Below are 20045 nucleotides of genomic sequence, written 5' to 3' on the forward strand. Positions count from 1 at the left end.
CACAACGGAGCAGAACGTGGGCCTTTTTTTCATCCATTTCAGTAACCCGACCCGACCCGACCCGACCCGACTCGCAGTGTAATCAACGTTGCGGGGGAACAGTTTGTGTTAATAAATTATAATTCTGAAAATGAGAAGATTTTTACCAAATAACTTTTATTTTTACGAGGATGTTTCCGTCACCGGCTTCCATCTCCGCACTAGTATCTTTGCTCTGTTATGGGATCTTTGGTGCGGAGACGGAAGCCGGTTACGGAAATGGGGACGAAAATTACCCATGAATCTGCCCTTGACCGTACTACGTCTTTTTCGTCGAGTGGTCTATCTTGCTCGCTATAGGATCTTTGCTGTGTAGCATGTTAACAAGTCATAGTACTTACCCTCGTTATAAAGGATATGACCCCGCCCTCAGTGTCCTGTCAGGCTTAATGCTAATTGTTTTTTTCAAAACGAGACAAAAATCAAAATACTGCATACTCAAAGTATAAAATCTGGACTAATATACAAAAACATAGGTATTTAAAGCCCTTTGGAAACATATTCTGTGAAGCTAAGTCATTATACAAATAGAATGATACAAATTTATAACTCTTTACAGAAAATGATAAATACTTGTAAAATGATCTCACTTGGTCTCAACACCAGCATTTTGTTCATTTAAAACTTTAATTTAAAAATTAAAAAGCAGACTGTTTACACTCTGTTGCTCCTGAGAAAAGCTTGGCTCAGTCACAGACCAGCATTATCCAGAGCTCTTCCCGTCTCTCCAAAGACAAACATATACTACAAAAGAAATCTTCCACGGTTTCACGTGATCCACCTTCCGCCATTTAAACCCCATCCGAGTGCTTCTCTCTCACGCCTCCGAGTAGGAGTTCTGTGAGTTCAGTTTTTCTTTTTTCAGTTTCACGCCGTCCACAAGTTCAAAATTGTAGCTCTCGAGCGCGGAGAGGTTCCTGTCGGCCAGTGCACTGTGCCAGCAGGCACAGTAGAGAACAATCCCACAGATGCCCCCCAGAATGACGCCCAGAGCGCTCATGGTTATGATGGTGATCAGAATGGGGTCAAGAGTCTTCAGCATGTTTCCAGGACCTCCAGCGTTCTCATAGAAGGCTTTGTCAGTGGAATCCTCAGGGTCCCCCGCTGCAATAAATACATCAACAATCTTTTCAAAGCCTCGCCTTCTGGGTTATTTGCTTGTTTCCGCGTAACAATATGCAATCGAGACAGGTTAGACACAAAATGCTGCAGTAACTCAGCGGGACAGGCAGTATCTCTGGAGAGAAGGAATGGGTGACGTTTCGGGTCGAGACCCTTCTTCGGACCTGTCCGAAGAATATCTCAACATGTCTGAAGAAGGGTCTCGACCCGAAACATCACCCATTCCTTCTCCCCAGGGATGCTGCCTGTCCCGCTGAGTTACTCCAGCATTTTGTGTCTATCTTCGGTTTAAACCAGCATATGCAGTTTCTTCCTACACATACAATCAAGACAGTGTGGTGGCATGATGGCATAGTGGTAGAGTTGCTGCCTTACAGCACCAGAGGCCCGGGTTCGATCCTGACCATGGGTGCTGTCTGTACAGAGTTTGTACGTTCTCCCCGTGACCTGCGTGGGTTTTCCCCAGGAGCTCTGGTTACCTCCCACACTCCAAAGATGTACAGGTTTGTAGCTTAATTGGCTTAGTTGAATTGTGAATTGTCCCTGGTGTGTGTAGGACACTGTTAGTGTGCAGGGATGGCTGGTCGGCGCGGACTCGGTGGGCCGAAGGGCCTGTTTCCACGCTGTATCTCTAAACTAAACTAAACTAAACTAATCCAAAGGTAGACAAAATTACTGGAGAAACTCAGCGGGTGAGTCAGCATCTATGGTGCGAAGGAATAGGAGACGTTTCGGGTCGAGACCCTTCTTCAGTCTGAAAAAGGGTCTTGACCCGAAACGTCACCTATTCCTTCGCTCCATAGATGTTGTCTTACCCGCTGAGTTTCTCCAGCATTTTTGTCTACCTTCGATTTTTCCAGCATCTGCAGTTTTTTCTTAAACTAAACTGAAGGACTATGACCATATGCTTTATTATATAATTTGTGGAGAAGAGTACGGATTGAGCAGGAATATTTCCAGTTTGTTGGGAACTGATGGTGAGGGGTTGTATTGTTGCATTGGTGAAGGGTAACGATGGCAACAATGAGAAATGGAAACCCTACTTTTCCTAAAGATCATGAATGATTTGATCACATCCTCAGCTTTACTTTTCTGCCCATTCCCTTGAGTCAAGTTTTAAACAATTCAGTGTCTTGTTGTCTTCTCATTCATTTTGCTCCTCCCCATCAGTGCTAAATCTGAAGAGCAATATAAAGTGCTGTAAGTGGTAGACTGAGCCATTGCTATGAATGCCGAAGATAGACACAAAAAAGCTGGAGCAACTCAGCGGGACAGGCAGCATCTCTGGAGAGAGGGAATGGGTGACGTTTCGGGTCGAGACCCTTCGGACTCCCAATATTGAGTCAAGCATAAAGTAAAAGAAATGACTTTATATTGAAAGTTTGAAATAAGAAAGGAAATGCTGCAAAAATTCAGTGAGTTGCACAGCATTCGTGGAATGAGGAAAACACTTAAAGTTTCAGGTTAAAGGGCTTGGTCTGATGAGACCTGAAATGTTAATTCTTAATCACTCCTCACAGATGCTACCTGACCTGCTGAGTAGTTTAGTTTAGTTTATTTTTGAGATACAGCATGGAAACGGACCCTTCGGACCATCGAGTCCACGCCGACCATCGAACACCAGGTCACACTAACTCTATGTTATCCTACTTTCTCATCCGCGCCCGATATACGAGGGACAATTTACAGATTGACCAATTAACCTACAAACCTGCACGTCTTTGGGATGTGGGAGAAAACCACAGCACCCAGAGGAAACCCACACAATCACAGGGAGAACATGCAAACTCCACATAAACAGCACCCGAGGCCAGCATTTTTTGTTTTTACATAACTTTTTGGCAGTCTCTCTGTTTTTTCTTCACCCCCATCGCTCTCTAGCCTGTTTCTGTATCAGCAGCAAATTTAGCTACAAGTCCCTTTTCCCATGTCCATTATATGGATTGTAAATTGTTGAGGTCTCAGCACTGATCTTCTTCGACCAGACATCCAGGGATGTGGTTCCCAGGGATCATAAGTCAAAGGGCCATGTCAGGCTGAGTCTGATCTTATGAGGACCTGATGCAGATCCATAACCAGCTCTGGACCAGTGTGAATGGCATGGATCAGTCACTATACATTAGGGTGAGCACTGCTGGGCTCAGATATACCACTGCCCAACTCTGGGGTGCAGTTTAGGTATAAAAGAATATCAAGAATGTCATGAATGGACTAGCAAGTATTTGGATGTGTATGGTGAAAGCAAAACATGCTTCTCATAAGTGGAAATGTTTTTTCTTGTTGAGAAGTGGCCTTCTCTTTAAAGTAGTTTTGTACCACTGCTGCAAGGCTCATTGGAACTTTCTCCTACCCTACTGACTATCAGCCCCCAAGGTCTGAGATGTCTAATACGGTTACTCTTACAATTAATTTCCTGTAACTAATGTTAAGGTTGGCGAGCGAAAGGAGAAAACGTAACTGGCCATGTGTTGAGGAATATCCAAATCTGTTCTCTAAGCGCAAATCTTCATCTTGTTCCGCCCGCGGCTTGTGATAATAAACATGCTAATGTTCTGCCTCATTTGCTACAGCAACTACGAGAGAGACTTACCAGTGGGAAAAACGGATGTAAAACCATCTGAATCGGGAAAGGCATCATTGGGAGCTGCAGAAAGTTAAAACACTTCATCAGCACACGCAGGGTTTTCTGGAAGCTTTATTTTTTTACCTACATTTCCTTTCTGCAAAAACCACTGCATATATTCAGGCATACACATCCATATCAATATAATTAGACACATACACTTCTATTTATAGTCCACCATTCAAAACACAGTCCACAAGGTTGAGTCTCTGATCCAGCTACTGTATTAGTGCTGGAGAAAGGCTTCACTCAGTAATTGTTTTGATATGTGGCTCATGTATAATTCACAGAAGCACAGCTACCACATAATTGATTTGAGATTCTACACGAGTACTCCCTGATCCTCAAAGATTCTCAAACCAAAGTTCTGGATTTCTCATTGAGCCTTACCTCCGTGGGGTTCAGATCTGTCCCACTGTCCTCCAGATTCATAATTTCCCATCCAGCCTGGTGCTTTGAGGATGTCATTCAACTACTACAACCTCGTTGCTTTCAGTTAAGTGTAGAGATACAGTGCGGCAACGGGCCCTTCGGCCCACCGAGTCCGTGCCGACCAGCGATCCTCGCACACCAACACTATCCTACACACACTGGGAAAATGTTTACATTTACACCAAGCCAATTAACCTACAAGCCTGCATGTCTTAGGAGTGTGGGAGGAAACCGAAGATCTCAGAGAAAACCCACGCAGGTCACTGGGAGAACGTGCAAACTCCGTACAGCCAAGCACCCATAGTCAGGATCGAACCCGGATCTCCGGCGTTGTAAGGCAGTAGCTCTACCGCTGTGCCACCGTGTTGGGAGTCAGTTCTCATGACCTATTTGTCTTGGTCTTCAGGATCCAGTACCCATATCATCTCCCACACTACCCTAACATGGAAATTAATTGATGATAATTCATCGCTGTTGGGACTGAAGCTCTATGGGTGCTCTATCGTTATAGCAACTGCAGCTATCCAAGATGACAGCTCTCCACCACTTGCTAATGGACAATGGAAACTGGGCAATTGGAAGTGGCCTTCACAGCAACACCCTTGTCCCATAAATTATAAAAGAGATATTGATAAGATTGTGCTGGCGTACCCTATACAAAGTAAATGAAGATCAATTGGAATATGGATGTTCTCAAGCTGGAAAGAGTATAAAGGACATTTACGAGGATGTAGCCAGGACTAGAGGGTGTGAGCTACAGGGAGAGGTTGAGTAGGATGTGACTCTATTCTTTGGAGCGCAGGAGGATGAGGGGTGATCTTACAGAGGTGTATAAACTCATGAGAGGATTAGTTCGGGTAGACGCACACTTTTGCCCAGAGTAGGGGAATCGAGGACCAGAGGACATAGCTTCAAGGTGAAGGGGAAAAGATGTAATAGGAATGTGAGGGGTAACTTTTTCACACCAAGCGTGGTGGGTGTATGGAACAAGCTGCCAGAGGAGGTAGTTGAGGCAGCGACTATCCCAACATTTAAGAAACAGTTAGACAGGTACATGGATCGGACAGGTTTGGAGGGATATGGGCCAAATGCAGGCAAGTGGGACTAGTGTAGCTGGGACATGTTGGCCGGTGTGTGCAAGTTGGGCCGAAGGGCATGTTTCCACTGTATCACTCTTTGACTATGATTATCTATGTATCTGAATTCTTGCTACATGCTTTACAGTAAGGACAGAAGATAAGAGACAATGTGAAAACTCTGTTTCATGATCTGTTTGTCATCTTTCAATAAGAAAGCGAGCAAGGTTACAGTAAACTGTGGGTGGAGCAAGAGTCTAGACCAGACCGTGGCCACAAGACTTGTGTGCTGTGGACAGCTTTTGGAAAGTGGTAGGCCAACAATCCACCATTATATGAAAGTGATTCAGCCCAGCTTCTGACTGGGACTTCAGGCATAACAATGAATGACAGCATTACCAGTAATTCTGCAAACCCTAAGTAGAGACAAATAATTTGGTAAACGGAAAACTGATGGTGGCTTCCCAAATGAACTTCTGACCAGATTCAAGACTAGGGCAGTTGGATAGCCAGTGGTATAATTTCACCACAAAGCTCAGGAAAGACTTTGCTGGGAACTCACCCCTGCATTCCTTTGCATTCCGGTTGCTGACGACCTCCACATTGTGCACAGCCACTTCTCCGTGCTTCCCTTTCCCAACTATTACTTCCAAGCCCACCTACGGAGACAGAGGGGTTCAGAAGCATGAGCAGGGTTTGCGCCAGAGTCACAAGCCGACGGCTTCATCTAAAATCAAATTGTCACATTCAAACTGCATTTCACATGCTGATAGACAATTCTGGGGCATTTTCAGGGCGAATCTTGAATCGAATGCAAAAATTCAGCAAAATATTTTAGTTTAAGTTACTCCAAATTGAACTGGTTGTATTTCAGTGGAATGACACCTCACCTTTCACCTTTTTCCATACGTCTTTTCTGTAACCTTCAATTCATTTTTTTGGGGTTTAATTTAAAATTTTACTTTTAAAATTTATGAATGTCTTAACAAGCTGACAATTTATTTCACATAGACACAAAATGCTGGGGTAACTCAGCGGGACAAGCAGCATCCCTGGAGAGAAGGAACGGGTGACGTTTCGGGTCGAGACCCTTCTTCAGGCTCAAGATGGGTCTCGACCCGAAACGTCACCCATTCCTTCTCTCCAGAGATGCTGCCTGTCCCGCAGAGTTACCCTGGCATTTTGTGTATATCTTCGATTTAAATCAGCATCTGCAGTTCCTTCCTACACAATTTATTTCACATATCTATACAAAATAATTATTTCTTCCTAATCCAGTTACATTTTTGACTTTGCTTTACCTTCAGACCTGCACAGACCTCATGATGTAGCAGCTAAGTTATTAGACTTGAATGTGGTCTATTGATCCAGAAATGTAAGTATGCACCCTGCTGCAGAATTTGTATGTAAGTAAAAGATTAATCTGGAATAAAAAAAGTTAAGTTCATAAGTGATAGGAGCTGAATTAGACCATTCGGCCCATCAGTCCACTCCGTCATTCAATCATGGCTGATCTATCTCTCCCTCCTAACCCCATTCTCCTGCCTTCTCCCCATAACCCCTGACACCCGTACTAATCAAGAATCTATCTGTCTCTGCCTTAGAAATATCCACTGACTTGACCTCCACAGTCTTCGGAGAAAACTTGATAATGGAGACCACAAATTCATGAGGGCATCGCAGGAACCCATCTGGTTCACTAAAGATCTTCAGGAAAGGAAATGTATCATCCTTATCTCTTCCGGTCATTGTTTGACTCCAGCTGATTCTGCAGTGGTGCAGCAATCTAGTTAGTGACGGACGACAAATGTTGTTCTTGCAACTGTTGTCCACATCCATGATAACAATTAAATCAACCCTCCCAATATCTATGCTTCTGCTTTTGACTTGTCATCATGTCTCATTCTTGTACATCCCAAAGTCTGGTACATGTCAGTCTGAAGGAGGGTTCCAACTCGAAACGTCACCTGTTCCTTTACTCCAGAGATGCTGGCTGGCCCGCTGAGTTACGCCAGCATTTAGAGTCTATCTTTTGCAAATTCCAGTGTTACCTACTGGACGTTTCTCTGATCGCCTTTCAATTAGTTTAGTTTAGTTTAGAGACGTACAAATCTGTAGGTTATTTGGCGTGGTATAAATTGTCCGTAGTGTTTAGTTTTGTTTAGCGCAGACACAGGCCCTTCGTCCCATCGAGTCTGCACCGGCCAGCGATCCCCGCACATTAACACTATCCTACACACACTAGGGACATTTTACACTTATACCAAGCCAGTTTACCTACAAACCTGTACGTCTTTGGAGTTTGTGAGGAAACCGAAGATCTCGGAGAAAACCCACGCGGTCACGGGGAGAACGTACAAACTCCATGCAAACAGCACCCGTAGTCGGGATGAAAGCCGGATCTCCGGTGCTGCAAGCGCTGTAAGGCAGCAACTCTACCACTGCACCACCCTGTCGCCCTGAACTGAACTGAAAACTATTAACGGAAGAGTTTTGACATCTGAGCAGGCAAATATTTGAACGATATTATGATATTATGACAGAATTTGCTTTGGTTATGCGATTATGCTTGTCCAATGATAAAGCACAATATGCTTTGTTTGTGGGCTTCACAGCTCACTCTGAGTCATTGTGTCACACTTCAATTAGCTGTGAATGTTCACATTCACAGGTTATAGGAGTAGAATTAAGCCATTCGGCCCATCGAGTCTACTCCGCCATTCAATTGTGGCTGATCTCTGCCTACTAATCCCATTTTCCAGCCATCTCCCCATAACTCTTGACACCCTAACTTCTAATCACAAATTTGTCTATCTCTGCCTTAAAAATATTCGCCGACTTGGCCTTCACAGCCCTCTGTGGCAATGAGTTCCACAGATTCACTATCCTCTGACTAAAGAAGTTCCTCCTCACCTTCTTTTTAATTCTGAGCCTATGACCTCTGGTCCTAGACTCTCCCACCAGTGGAAACATCCTTGCCACATTCACTCTATCTTTGCCTTTCATTATTCTGTAGGTTTCAATGAGGTCCCCCCTCAACCTTCTAAACTCCAGCGAGTTGAGGCTCTATTAAACCTGTTCATCACTGCCTTTTCTTCATTGACATTAAAATTAACTATAATATTGAAATACTTAGAAATTGGGCATCCGAAGAGAAGTAGATGAGCTTTATAGGAGGATGGTTCTTTTTCTGCTGAACATAAGACACAAAAAAGCTGGAGTAACTCAGCGGGTCAAGCAGCATCTCTGGAGAAAAGGAATAGGTGACGTTTCGGGTTGAGACCCTTCTTCAGACTGAGAGTCAGGGGAAAGGGAAACGAGAGATGTAGACGGTGATGTGGAAAGATGTAGAACAAATTACCTGATAGACATGTGAGGATCGTGGGAGGAGCACTCTTCCTTCCTGCCAGTGGCTTCCTTGAGGTCCACCCATGGACCACAGGACATTTGTAGGGAAGCCACCTGTCAGTTTTCTTTGGATCACGTTGAAACTGCTGCCACGAGTTCCGCGGATTTGGTACCAAAAGACCAGACAATGGCCATAACTCGCAAGTGGTAACGAAGGGCTCCATAGTCGAGCTACTTGCTCTTCCTTTTCTCCAATTTTTTCAGTATAGATAAAATGGTCTTTTCCTACATGGACAAAACAAAACACTTAATGCCTTCAGTTATGAGAGAAATCCAACTGTGAAGTATAAATTTGGTTAGTTGAATAATCTGGAATTTAAAATAAAAGATACTTGCACTAATTTGACCATGAAATTACTGGACTGTTGCAGATTAATACAGTTTTTACTTATACTTCAGTTTAGTTTAGTTTGGAGACACAGCATGGAAACAGGCCCTTCGGCCCACCGAGTCTGCACCGACCAGCGATCCCCGCACATTAACATTTTCCTACACACACTAGGGACAATTTTACCTTTATACCAAGCCAATTAACCTACAAACCTGTACGTCTTTGGAGTGTGGAAGGAAACTGGAGATCCCGGGGAAATTCCATGCAGGTCACGGGGTGAACGTAAAACTCCGTACAGACAGCACCCATGGTCAGGATCGAACCCGGGTCTCTGGCGCTGTAAAGGGCCTGTCCCACTATACAAGTTTACCCAAGAGCTCTCCCAAGTTTAAAAAAAATCAAACTCGTGGTATGCACGTAGAATGTACGTAGCGGGTACGTCGGAGCTCGGGACGTCTCTTAGCGGCCTGTAACGCTAACGGCAGGTACTCGGGAAACGCGATAAGCTCGTGAAGTTTATTCAACATGTTGAAAAATGTCCACGAGATCCCCGAGTACCCACGAGCGGCTATTACCGTGATTCTCCGAGTTCGAATCAGGGGAAACTCGGGAGAACTCTTGAATTACATATAGTGGGACAGGCTCTTAAGGCAGCAACTCTACCGCTGCGCCACCGTGCCACCCGGTGGCATAGAACAAGGAAAAAAGGCTGTGGCTGAACAATTATTCCTGTATATCATTAATTAATAGCTCAATAGTTGAATAGTGCTTTATTTGTCACGGAGGCAACTGCACAGTGAAAATATTTTTGCATATATTACACATGCGGGCGACGCCACTATTCAAAGTCCATAGTCTGGTCGGCCCCCGTGCTTGATGTACTGGAGCAGTTCACGCGAACCGACGTCTGTCTCCTCTCCTCGCCCGGCCATATTTGTGTCCGGGGGAGGGTGGGGCGCCTCCTGCTGCCAACCTTTAAGGTGCTGGAGGCATTACCCCGGTTCATCCTCCAACCAGCCCACGACACTTAAGACATTGGTAGAAGGTACTAAATGATTCCTAATCTTTCGAAACACTTCTCTATGTTTAACTCTTCGCCCTCAGCCCAGGACTACTGTTTGCCATGGGAAAAAAATCCACTTTCTCTGTCTCAGCGATATAAATTCAAAATGCTTAGTGGAGTTATAAACTCTCTCAATGGAAATTTCAACATCGCTCCCAACCTAATATCATGACTTAATCAGTATCTTGTTGGCTGTTTTTTCCATTAAATCCGACTTTCCTAGACTCACCTCTCTAAATCTGCTTCTCTAATGCATTGATTTTACAATGCTCTTTTGAACTTATAAATCTCTCTTCGGCTTCAACACTGTTTATCTCTGCAAGTATCTTCAGCCCTCCATGATTTGCATTTGCTGTGCCTTTCCTCTGCCTTTGCTCTACCTTTACAACCAGGTTTTGGTCCCAGGAATGCAAAACATTTACTTCATCCTTAGTGTGGAGAGAACGATGAGGAAAGGTGGTAGAAAGAGGCTTGGTAAGAAGTGACGTATTACAGAGATCAGTGCAGAAAGCTCGACTTTTACAACTTACATATATACAGTATATATACTGTGTGTGTGTGTGTGTGTGTGTGTGTGTGTATGTGTAATATATATGTGTGTGTGTATATAACATATGTGTGTGTATGTGTATAATATATGTGTGTGTATAATATGTGTGTTTATACAGTATATGTGTATATATATATATATATATATATATATATATATATATATGTGTATATATATATATATGTATATATATGTGTATATATATATAATAAAAAGTCTCATCTTGACCACTTCCTGTCTGCACTGTATATTGATTTTAGAAAATACACTACCATATATTGCTATGATTTTTGGCCATCTTACTCAGTCCTCCTCCGCTGAGCAGGCCCCGAGGACTTTTCCCATCGATGAAAAATAAAAAAGTTATGAGTGTTAAAAAAACCTTGAGATCTTCTCGCCTGTCAATCACCGCAATGAAGGTAACGCCCCTTCTGGGGGAGGGGGGGGGCAATGCTATAAAACCCCGGATGCCTGGACATGACTCAGTCACTCTGCAAGATAGCGAGGGAGAGGCCACGACTAACATTCTAAGCTGTGAATCAACTGAACTGTGAGTCTGCTTACTTACCTACTTACTAGAAAGACAGGAAATTAAGTTGTGAAGGGATATAGACAGGTTAAGTGAGAGAGTAAATATCTGGCAAGTAAGATATAATGTGGAAAATTGCAGAATTCCCCATTTCCCCAAGACAAAACAAAGAATCTGGTTTCTCCGCCGACTTAGATCTTTCGGAAGCTAGTAGACAAATCCTTTTATTATTTTTTACCGCTGTGATAATGAGTGTTTTACATTACTGTAACACTGCATGGTACAAGAGTTTGCCTGCTACTTCAAAATCAAAACTGTTCCAACAATTAAAAATCTGCTCAAAGATTGTAGATCAACCACTTCAGAAATGGTATGAATCATCCTACCATATAAACATACTAAGGATGGCTAACAACATTTCTTCTGACCCCAAACACGTTCTGAACAGTGAGGACAATTTGTTACCATCAAACCGGAGATATAGGGTTCAAAATTTAATAAGGTTAGACTGAAGCACTATTTTCCCAGATCAAATGCACGCTGATGGGCCATAAATGTGGTCTTCTGTTATTGTAATGCTATGTTGAATGTAAGTATTTTTGCGTCCTGTCTTGATGTTTTAATGCTTGTCTTCTCTCGTCTCTTTTGTTTTTTCTGTGATGCTGTAAATGGAGCTGCTGCGGTGCAAAACAAATTTCAGACTTGCTCTGACAATAAAGTAATATCGTATCCTTATCGTATCGTATTTTGGCAAGAAAAATAAATTGAGACCTGTTATCTAAATGGTGAGATCTGTCAAAGATCCAAGATACAGACGGATCTGAGCATGCCATCACATGGTTCGTGAGAGGCGAGTAGCAAGATACAGCAATCAGCTAACAGAATAAAGGGGGAACCTGGGGGGGGGACACCAAGAACAAGGTGGGGTGGGGTGGGGGGTGCTTGAAGAAGGGACGAACAATATTTATGTAACTTTGTTGGCACCTCGGTATGCAAAACAACAAATAATTTCACTGTACCATAAAGTATCTATCTATCTATCTATCTATCTATCTATCTATCTATCTATCTATCTATCTATCTATCTATCTATCTATCTGTCTATCTGTCTGTCTGTCTGTCTGTCTGTCTGTCTGTCTGTCTGTCTGTCTGTCTGTCTGTCTGTCTGTCTGTCTGCCTGTTTGTCTGTCTCTCTGTCTGTCTGTCTATATTATTGTTTATTTCAAGAAGGATTTAATATAAAGGTAGGGAGATTATTCTTCCATTATATAATGTTTCAGTGAGACCACATCTGGAGTACTGCGTACAGTTTTTGTCTTCTTATTTCAGGAAGGTTGTGAATGCATTGGAAGCATTTCAGGGGAGATCTACTTCAATAAAGCCTGAAACTGGAGCAGTGACTCGTGAGGGAAGGTTCAAGACTTGTATCTGATGAAGTTCCAAAGAGTGAGCGGGACTGAATTGAATCAGTCGTGGAATCAGGAACGGGAGATCACTATTTTTAAATTTAAGGGTTGCTTATTTGAAACAGAGCTGAAGCTTTTTTCTCTCTCTCTCTCTCTCTCTCTCTCTCTCTCAGAGGATTGTGAATCTTCCTCAAAGTTCTCTTCCTCAAAGGGTGGTGGAAACAGAGCCTGTGAACATTTCTGAGGCAGAAGTAGGTAGGCACTTGATCTCCAGGGCTGCAATGCTACTGAAGGTAAACAGGAATGTGGAGTTGACATTAAAGTCAGATCAGCCTTGATCTTGTTAACTGGCAAAGCAGGCTCCAGGGAGCTGTAAGGCTCACTCCTGCTCCTAATTTGCTCCTCTTGTCCCTCTGCCTGGCTGCTTTTCTACTATTAAAGTTTTCCTGAAAACCTAAGCCTTTAACTGCTTCTTCAGTCCCAATTTGATTCTTGTCTACTATTATTCTCTCTGCAATGCGTTCGAGGCATATAATATCAACAGCATTACGTGTTGTAATATAAATTTGGGCGGCACTGTGGGGTAACGGTAGAGTTTCTGCCTTAAGCCACTGTCCCACTTAGGAAACCTGAACGGAAACCTCTGGAGACTTTGCGCCCCACCCAAGGTTTCCGTGCGGTTCCCGGAGGTTCCCGGAGGTTTTTGTCAGTCTCCCTACCTACTTCCACTACCTGCAACCTCCGGCAACCACCTGCAACCTCCGGGAACCGCACGGAAACCTTGGGTGGGGCGCAAAGGCTCCAGAGGTTTCCGTTCAGGTTTCCTAAGTGGGACAGGGGCATTACAGCGCTTGCTGCGTCGGAGACCCGGGTTCGATCCTAAATACAGGTGCTTGTCTGTACGGAGTTTATACGTTCTCCCCGTGGCCCGTGTGGATTTTCTCCGAGATCTTCGGTTTCCTCCCACACTCCAAAGACGTACCGGTTTGTAGGTTAATTGGCTTGGTAAGTGTAAATTGTCCCTAGTGTGTGTAGGATAGTGTTGATGTGTGGCACGGCTGCCAACTCTCACACATTGAGCGTGAGACTCACGCATTTCACGAAATTCTCACGCTGATCACAAATTTCTCACGTTCAAAATGTAAATAAATAAATAAATAACTAAATAAAGTCGCGGACAATTCAATTCGCCCAAGGCTTCCAGATCTCCTCCACACTCACCAATGAGAATAGTTTTCTATCGGCGGGTTTCCCGTAAAGAACAAGCAATTTTATTGTCTTAGACTCTTAATCACACTATTTAAAATGGCAAACTGCAGTACATTTGACATTCATGGAACCAAACTCTGCAGGTGTTGGAAATTCAAAATAAAGAGGTGAGTAAAAACCACGAAGTGAATATATAAGGTGAATGCATAGTCTTTTTCCCGGGACATGTGATTCAAGAACTGGAGGGCATTTGTTTAAAAAAACAAGTGTGTCAAACTACCGGCCCGAGAAGGGGTCCAATCTGGCCCGCGGGATGATTTTGGGGGCATGTAGTTTAGTTTCTCCCGTGCAGATGGTGTGATAGGTGAGACACCTATAGGTGGTCCCCGGAGGGAAACACTCCCCGGATATGTCCAAGTCTCCGCTCACTCCGGGTGTTGTCGCCGCTTCACTGACACTGACACTGACACGCACAACCGAACACACACTGACACACACACAATCTCTCACACACACCCTCGCACACACAAGCACACACCCTCACACATACATTCTCACATACATTCTCACACACAATCTCACACTCTCTCACACACCCTCACACACACACTGGCACACACAAGGTTTAAAGGGATATGGGCCAAATGCGGATAAATGGGACTAGTTTAGATGGGGCATCTTGCTCTGCATGAACAAGTTGGGATGAAGGGCCTGTTTCCATGCTGTAAGACTATGACACATTGTACAAAGGGTGCAATTGCTCTGGAGAGGATCCAGGGGCGATTTATGAACATATTGGCGGGGCTGGAATTTTTTTTTCACTTCGAAGAAAGATTTGATAATTGGGATTGTATTCTCTGCAGCAACGGAGGTGAAGAAAATACTTAGTTGAGGTCAATATTATTATGAGAATAGGATCCGTTTCGCTTAACAAAGAGTTAGGAAGGAACTGCAGATGGTGGTTTAAACCGAAGATAAACACTAAAAGCTGGAATAACTCAGCAGGACAGGCAGCATCTCTGGAGAGAAAGAATGGGTGATGTTTCGGGTCGAGACCTTCAGACTGATGAGGTTGAAAATCAGCCGTAAAACACAATGACTGGACATGTGTGTTATCCAACTAAGGGCAGAAATCAGAATCATGTGTTCATCTTTATTGACGTGACACCATAATAAATATACTACTGAAAAAATAATTTAATGGGGTGGCACGTCGATTTGATCCTGACTACGGGTGCTGTCTGTACAGTATTTGTACATTCTACCTATGAACACATGGGTTTTCTCTGGATATTCCGGTTTCACCCATATCCGAAAGAAGTGAAGGTTTGTAGGTTAATTGGCTTCTGTAAATTGTCCCTGGCGTGTAGGATAGAACTGGTGTATGGTAGATTGCTGGTCAGTGTGGACTTGGTGTGCCGAAGGGCCTGTGTCCATATATATGTTTTACATATATATCATAATTTCATTGAACCATATACTTGGTTAAATATGTGGCATTAGTTTTGTCTTATTTCTATAGTCAAAGGGTAAGGTTGATTGATTTCTTTGTGCAGAACAATGATGGAAGTCCGACTTGCCTTGTTTCTGTGTTTCTTTCTCTATATATATGCATAACAGCATGAATTATAATCTGTTTTCCATACATGAATATACTAAGGTCAATCATGTGCTGTACCTGTTGATCAGAGCCTGGCTCTACAGTAGAATGTAATTAGGAATGTAATTTAGCCTAACCTTATTCATACCTAATCCAATTTAAAGCATAAATGTTGCATTCAAGTGTTAGTTAAAAGACTCACTACTGTATGCCCCAGATTGCACAATTTCAAGCTGAAAAATACAAAATCTCCCTACCGTGGGTCGCTACGCTCCCTCGCAATTTCTCACTCTCAACTCTCACCCAATGTTGGCAGCCCTGTGTGTGGGGATTGCTGGTCAGCATGGACTCGGTGGGCTGAAGGGCCTGTTTCCGCGTTGTATCTCTAAACTAAACTAAACTAAACTAAATCTGTATTGCCAGTTATTACATCAGTGGTAAAGTTAATAAGATGATTATCCAGAGACGAATTCAGAAATTAGACATATGAGCGCAAATTCAACTGTGAAGTTTAAATTCAGTTAATTGAATAATCTGAAATTTAAAATAAAAGATACTTGCACCAATTAGACCATGAAATTACTGGGCTGTTGTAAAAAATACAGTTCTTACTTTTTGTTCACTAATACCCTTCAGGTTAATTTAGATTTGAGATACAGCGCGGAAACAAGCCCTTTGGCCCACCGAGTCCGTACCAACCAGCGATTCCCGCACATTAACCCTACCCTGCACACAATCTTACATTTTTAACCAAGCCAATTAACCTACAAACCTGCGCGTCTTTGGAGTGTGGGAGGAAACCGAAGATCTCGGAGAAAACCCATGCAGGTCACGGAGAATGTACAAACTCCGTACAGATAGCACCCGTAGTCGGGATCGAACCCGGGTCTCTGGCGCTGTAAGGCAGTAGCTCTACCGCTGCACCACCGTGACACCCTACTTCAGGGAAGAAATAGACCATCCTTAATTGGTCTAGTCTATATGTGACTCCAGACCAAGGAATGTGGTAGACCCTTAGCTGCCCTTCAAAATTGCCAAGCAAACAGTTCAGTTATACAATAAGCTTTATGGTAAGTGAAAGCAAGTATTAAACACAGAACATAGAACAGTATAGCACAGGACTAGGCCGTTGAAGGTTCGTAACCTGTGAGGTAGCGAATAGTGAAAGGCTTGGATAGAGTGGATGTGGAGAGGATGTTTCCACTGGTGGGAAAGTGTAAGACCAGAGGATTAATGGATATTCCTTTTGGCAAGGAGATGAGAAAGACTTTCTTTCATCAGAGGGTAGTGAATCTGTGGAATGCTTTGCCTCAGGTGGCTGTAGAGGCCAAGTTATTGGATATTTTTGGTGTAGATAGATAAATTTGTGATTAGTACGGGTGTCAGGGGTTATGGGTGAGAATGGGGTTAGGAGGGAGAGATAGATCAACCATGATCGAATGACGGTGTAGATTGATGGGCCGAATGGCCGGATTCTGCTCCTAGCACATCATCTTATGATCTTACAACTGTGCACTTGGACACGTGTAGAAACGGTGTGAACTTATATTCCTTCAAAATAGATCAAAGCCCCTATCCCACATTTATTATTGTTTTAAATAATGTATTTTTCCCATCAGAAGGCAGTTTTCCTTTCTCTCTGCCCATCCCTGTCTACACAAGCCTCCTCCCCTCCCCCAGCCATTTCCACAGGGGGATCGACCAGTTATTTTTGACGTTTATTTTTCTTACAAATGTTTTTCCTCCTTCCCCGTGTCCCCGAAGGTTTACCCAATGCTGAGTTACGGTCCCACTGGTTGCAACTGACCTCTCTGGAAAACATACTCCCGTGTAATTATTCTGCGCTGGTGACCTGTGAGCTACTGTGTTCACTGGGGGATTAGGGTCGCCAACTTTCTCACTCCCAAATAAGGGACAAAAGGTCAAAATACGGGACAAATTCTCAACGGCAATTCGTTGACCGACTCGGCCGTGGCTGGGTGAATGATGAGTTGGCCCGGGTGCTGGACTGCACCCACAAGCCCAGCAGGCGGGCCAGCTGAGGAGTTCTGGCCCAGGCCACACGACGACGCGCGCAATTTCCAGCACCCCATCCAACTCATGAACCGGTGTCGGTGGAAAGCGAAGGAGGGGTGGTGGTGTCAGCGGAAAGCAAAGGTCCGAAGGTTGGACAGCTGGCCGGGCTGCCGACAGACGGGGCCAAGGGGGTTGGGGGTGCTGCTGCTGCTGCACTCCGTCGGGACGGGTGAGGCGGGGCCGGACGCGGCGCTCTGACCCGACAGTACCCTCGACCTGAATAGTAGCAGTCAAATACGGGAGAAGGGCGGTCCCGTATGGGAAAAAACAATTTAGCCCAATATACGGGATGTCCCGGCTCATACGGGACAGTTGGCAACCCTACTGGGGGATGAATTGGCGTAGTTGGGAGAGAGGGCATCCGAGCAATGGCTGACCATTCCTCATCATGCTGGGTATTTACCGCCCTCATGATCCGGGCGTATACCTTGCTTCCGCTTTCTCAGGTGACTTTGGCTGGAGCAAGGGAGCAAGGATTCAAGGGATACGGGGAGAAAGCAGGAAGAATGGGTCGACAGGGCTTGCATCCACTGGAATTTAGAAGGATGGGAGGGGATCTTATAGAAATATATAACATTCTTAAAGGATTGGACAGGCTAACTGCAGGAAAATGCTCCCCATGTTGGGGGTGGCCAGAACCAGGGGTCACAATTTAAGAATAAGGGGTAGGCCATTTAGGACTGAGATGAGGAAAAACCTTTTCACCCAGAGAGTTGTGAATCTGTGGAATTCTCTGCCACAGAAGGCAGTGGAGGCCAATCACTGGATGTTTTCAAGAGAGAGTTAAGGGCCAGCCCCACTTATGTGTCCTTGGCAGGCAAATTACGCGACCTCGTGGTTACGTTGAGCCGCGATCGTCCTGCGAAGGTCGCGCGCGATTTGATGCGTACGCATAGCCGTCTGGAGCGCGTGACATCATTTGAAGAAGGACACAAAGCTGGAGTAACTCAGCGGGGCTGGCAGCATCTCTGGAGAGAAGGAATGGGTGAGGTTTAGTGTCGAGACTCTTCTTCAGTCTGAAAAGAAGGGTCTTGACCCGAAACGTCACCCATTGCTTCTCTCCAGAGATGCTGCCAGTGCCGCTGAGTTACTCCTGCATTTTGTGTCCATCTTCAATTTTCTTGGTACTGCTCTGGGAGTAGAAGTGGGGGCGGATCCGGACCGCAACGGCCGTGACCCCCAGGCTGAGTTCGACGATCGTTCGGCTGCTTCTGCTGCTGTTGGAGGTGAGACGCGTCGCGCCAGGGTCTTGGGCCTGTCCCACTTTGGCCGTCAGTTATACGACAGGCCGTTGGCGCGCAAAGATTTCGTTCGCTACAAAAATTTCGGAACCCCTACTACGCGCACAACTACATACTTTTCAATGGGACCGGCCCCGCGCGGCCATATGATGCCCGTACGCTTCAACGCGACCACGAGGTCGCGTAATTTGCTTGCCAAGGACACGTAAGTGGGACAGGCCAATTAGATTTAGCACATAGGGCCAAAGAAATCAAGGGATATGGAGAAAAAGCAGGAACGGGGAACTGATTCTGGATGATCAGCCATGATCATATTGAATGGCGGTGCTGGCTTGAAGGGATGAATGGCCTACTCCTGCACCTATTGTCTATGTTTCTATGGGCAGAAATCTAACCTGACACCTGCATGAAGCAAGACAATTTCCTATCCAGCTGAATGCATGACAAACGCTCACAATAACGATCCTTTCAGTTCAATACCGGGATTTAAAAAAAAGAAGGGAGTAATGTTCTTTTCATATAGTTGTCAGCAGCAACGAGCTGTTTGAAAACCTGTAATCATCTCAATTCAGGTGTCACAAATGTGACAGAGAGGATTATGAAGTTGAGCACGTTGTGAAAATTAGAAACATAGAAAATAGGTGCAGGAGTAGGCCATTCGGCCCTTTGAGCCAGCACCACCATTCAATATGATCATGGCTGATCATCCAGAATCAGTTCCCCGTTCCTGCTTTCTCCCCATATCCCTTGATTCCGTTAGCCCTATGAGCTAAATCTAACTCTCTCTTGAATACATCAGGTCAATTGGCCTCCACTGCCTTCTGTGGCAGAGAATTACACAGATTCTATTCCTGATTCACAATTATTCCTGATTGTTCTGGGCTGACGGAATGTACAGCAGGGTGCTGATTTTAGTTTTAGTTTCAGAGGTACGGAGCAGAAACAGGCCCTTTGGCCCACCGACTCTGCCCCGACCAGCGATCCCCGCACACTTACACTATCCTACACACACTAGGGACAGTTTTATGCAAGCTAATTAGCCTGCAAACCTGTACATCTTTGGAGTGTGGGAGGAAACCGGAGCACCCGGGGAAAACCCACGCAAGTCACGGGGAGAACGTGCAAACTCCGTACGGACAGCATTAGTAGTCAGGATCGAACCCGGGTCTCTGGCGCTGTAAGGTAGCCACCATGCCACCCTAATTATCACCATTGATCCAGGGAGGTGTGTTAGGATCTCAATAAAGTAGCTGCAATACACCCAGCAACTTGTGAGAGGCAGATTGGGAGACTCTCGTTGAGGTGACCCTTGCCCGAAGGACCAGAGGCAACTTGGGCAG

At 44.6% G+C, this 20045-nt stretch overlaps 1 protein-coding gene across 2 annotated transcripts in view; it reads right to left on the bottom strand.

The window, feature by feature from the left end:
* Positions 1-373: 373 nt before the first annotated feature.
* Positions 374-20045, bottom strand: part of nrp1 (neuropilin 1) — a 265706-nt gene continuing 246034 nt past the window's right edge. For both annotated transcript variants that reach the window (XM_033042001.1, XM_033041992.1), the window contains exons 15-18: positions 8654-8925; positions 5855-5951; positions 3752-3805; positions 374-1143 (exon numbers count right to left, since the gene is read on the bottom strand). In XM_033042001.1, coding sequence (XP_032897892.1) covers positions 857-1143; positions 3752-3805; positions 5855-5951; positions 8654-8925 — 710 coding nt within the window. In that variant the 3' untranslated portion in view covers positions 374-856. The remainder of the gene's footprint in view (positions 1144-3751; positions 3806-5854; positions 5952-8653; positions 8926-20045) is intronic.

The sequence above is a fragment of the Amblyraja radiata genome, chromosome 2, assembly GCF_010909765.2.
Source record: "Amblyraja radiata isolate CabotCenter1 chromosome 2, sAmbRad1.1.pri, whole genome shotgun sequence".
Lineage (NCBI taxonomy): Eukaryota > Metazoa > Chordata > Chondrichthyes > Rajiformes > Rajidae > Amblyraja > Amblyraja radiata.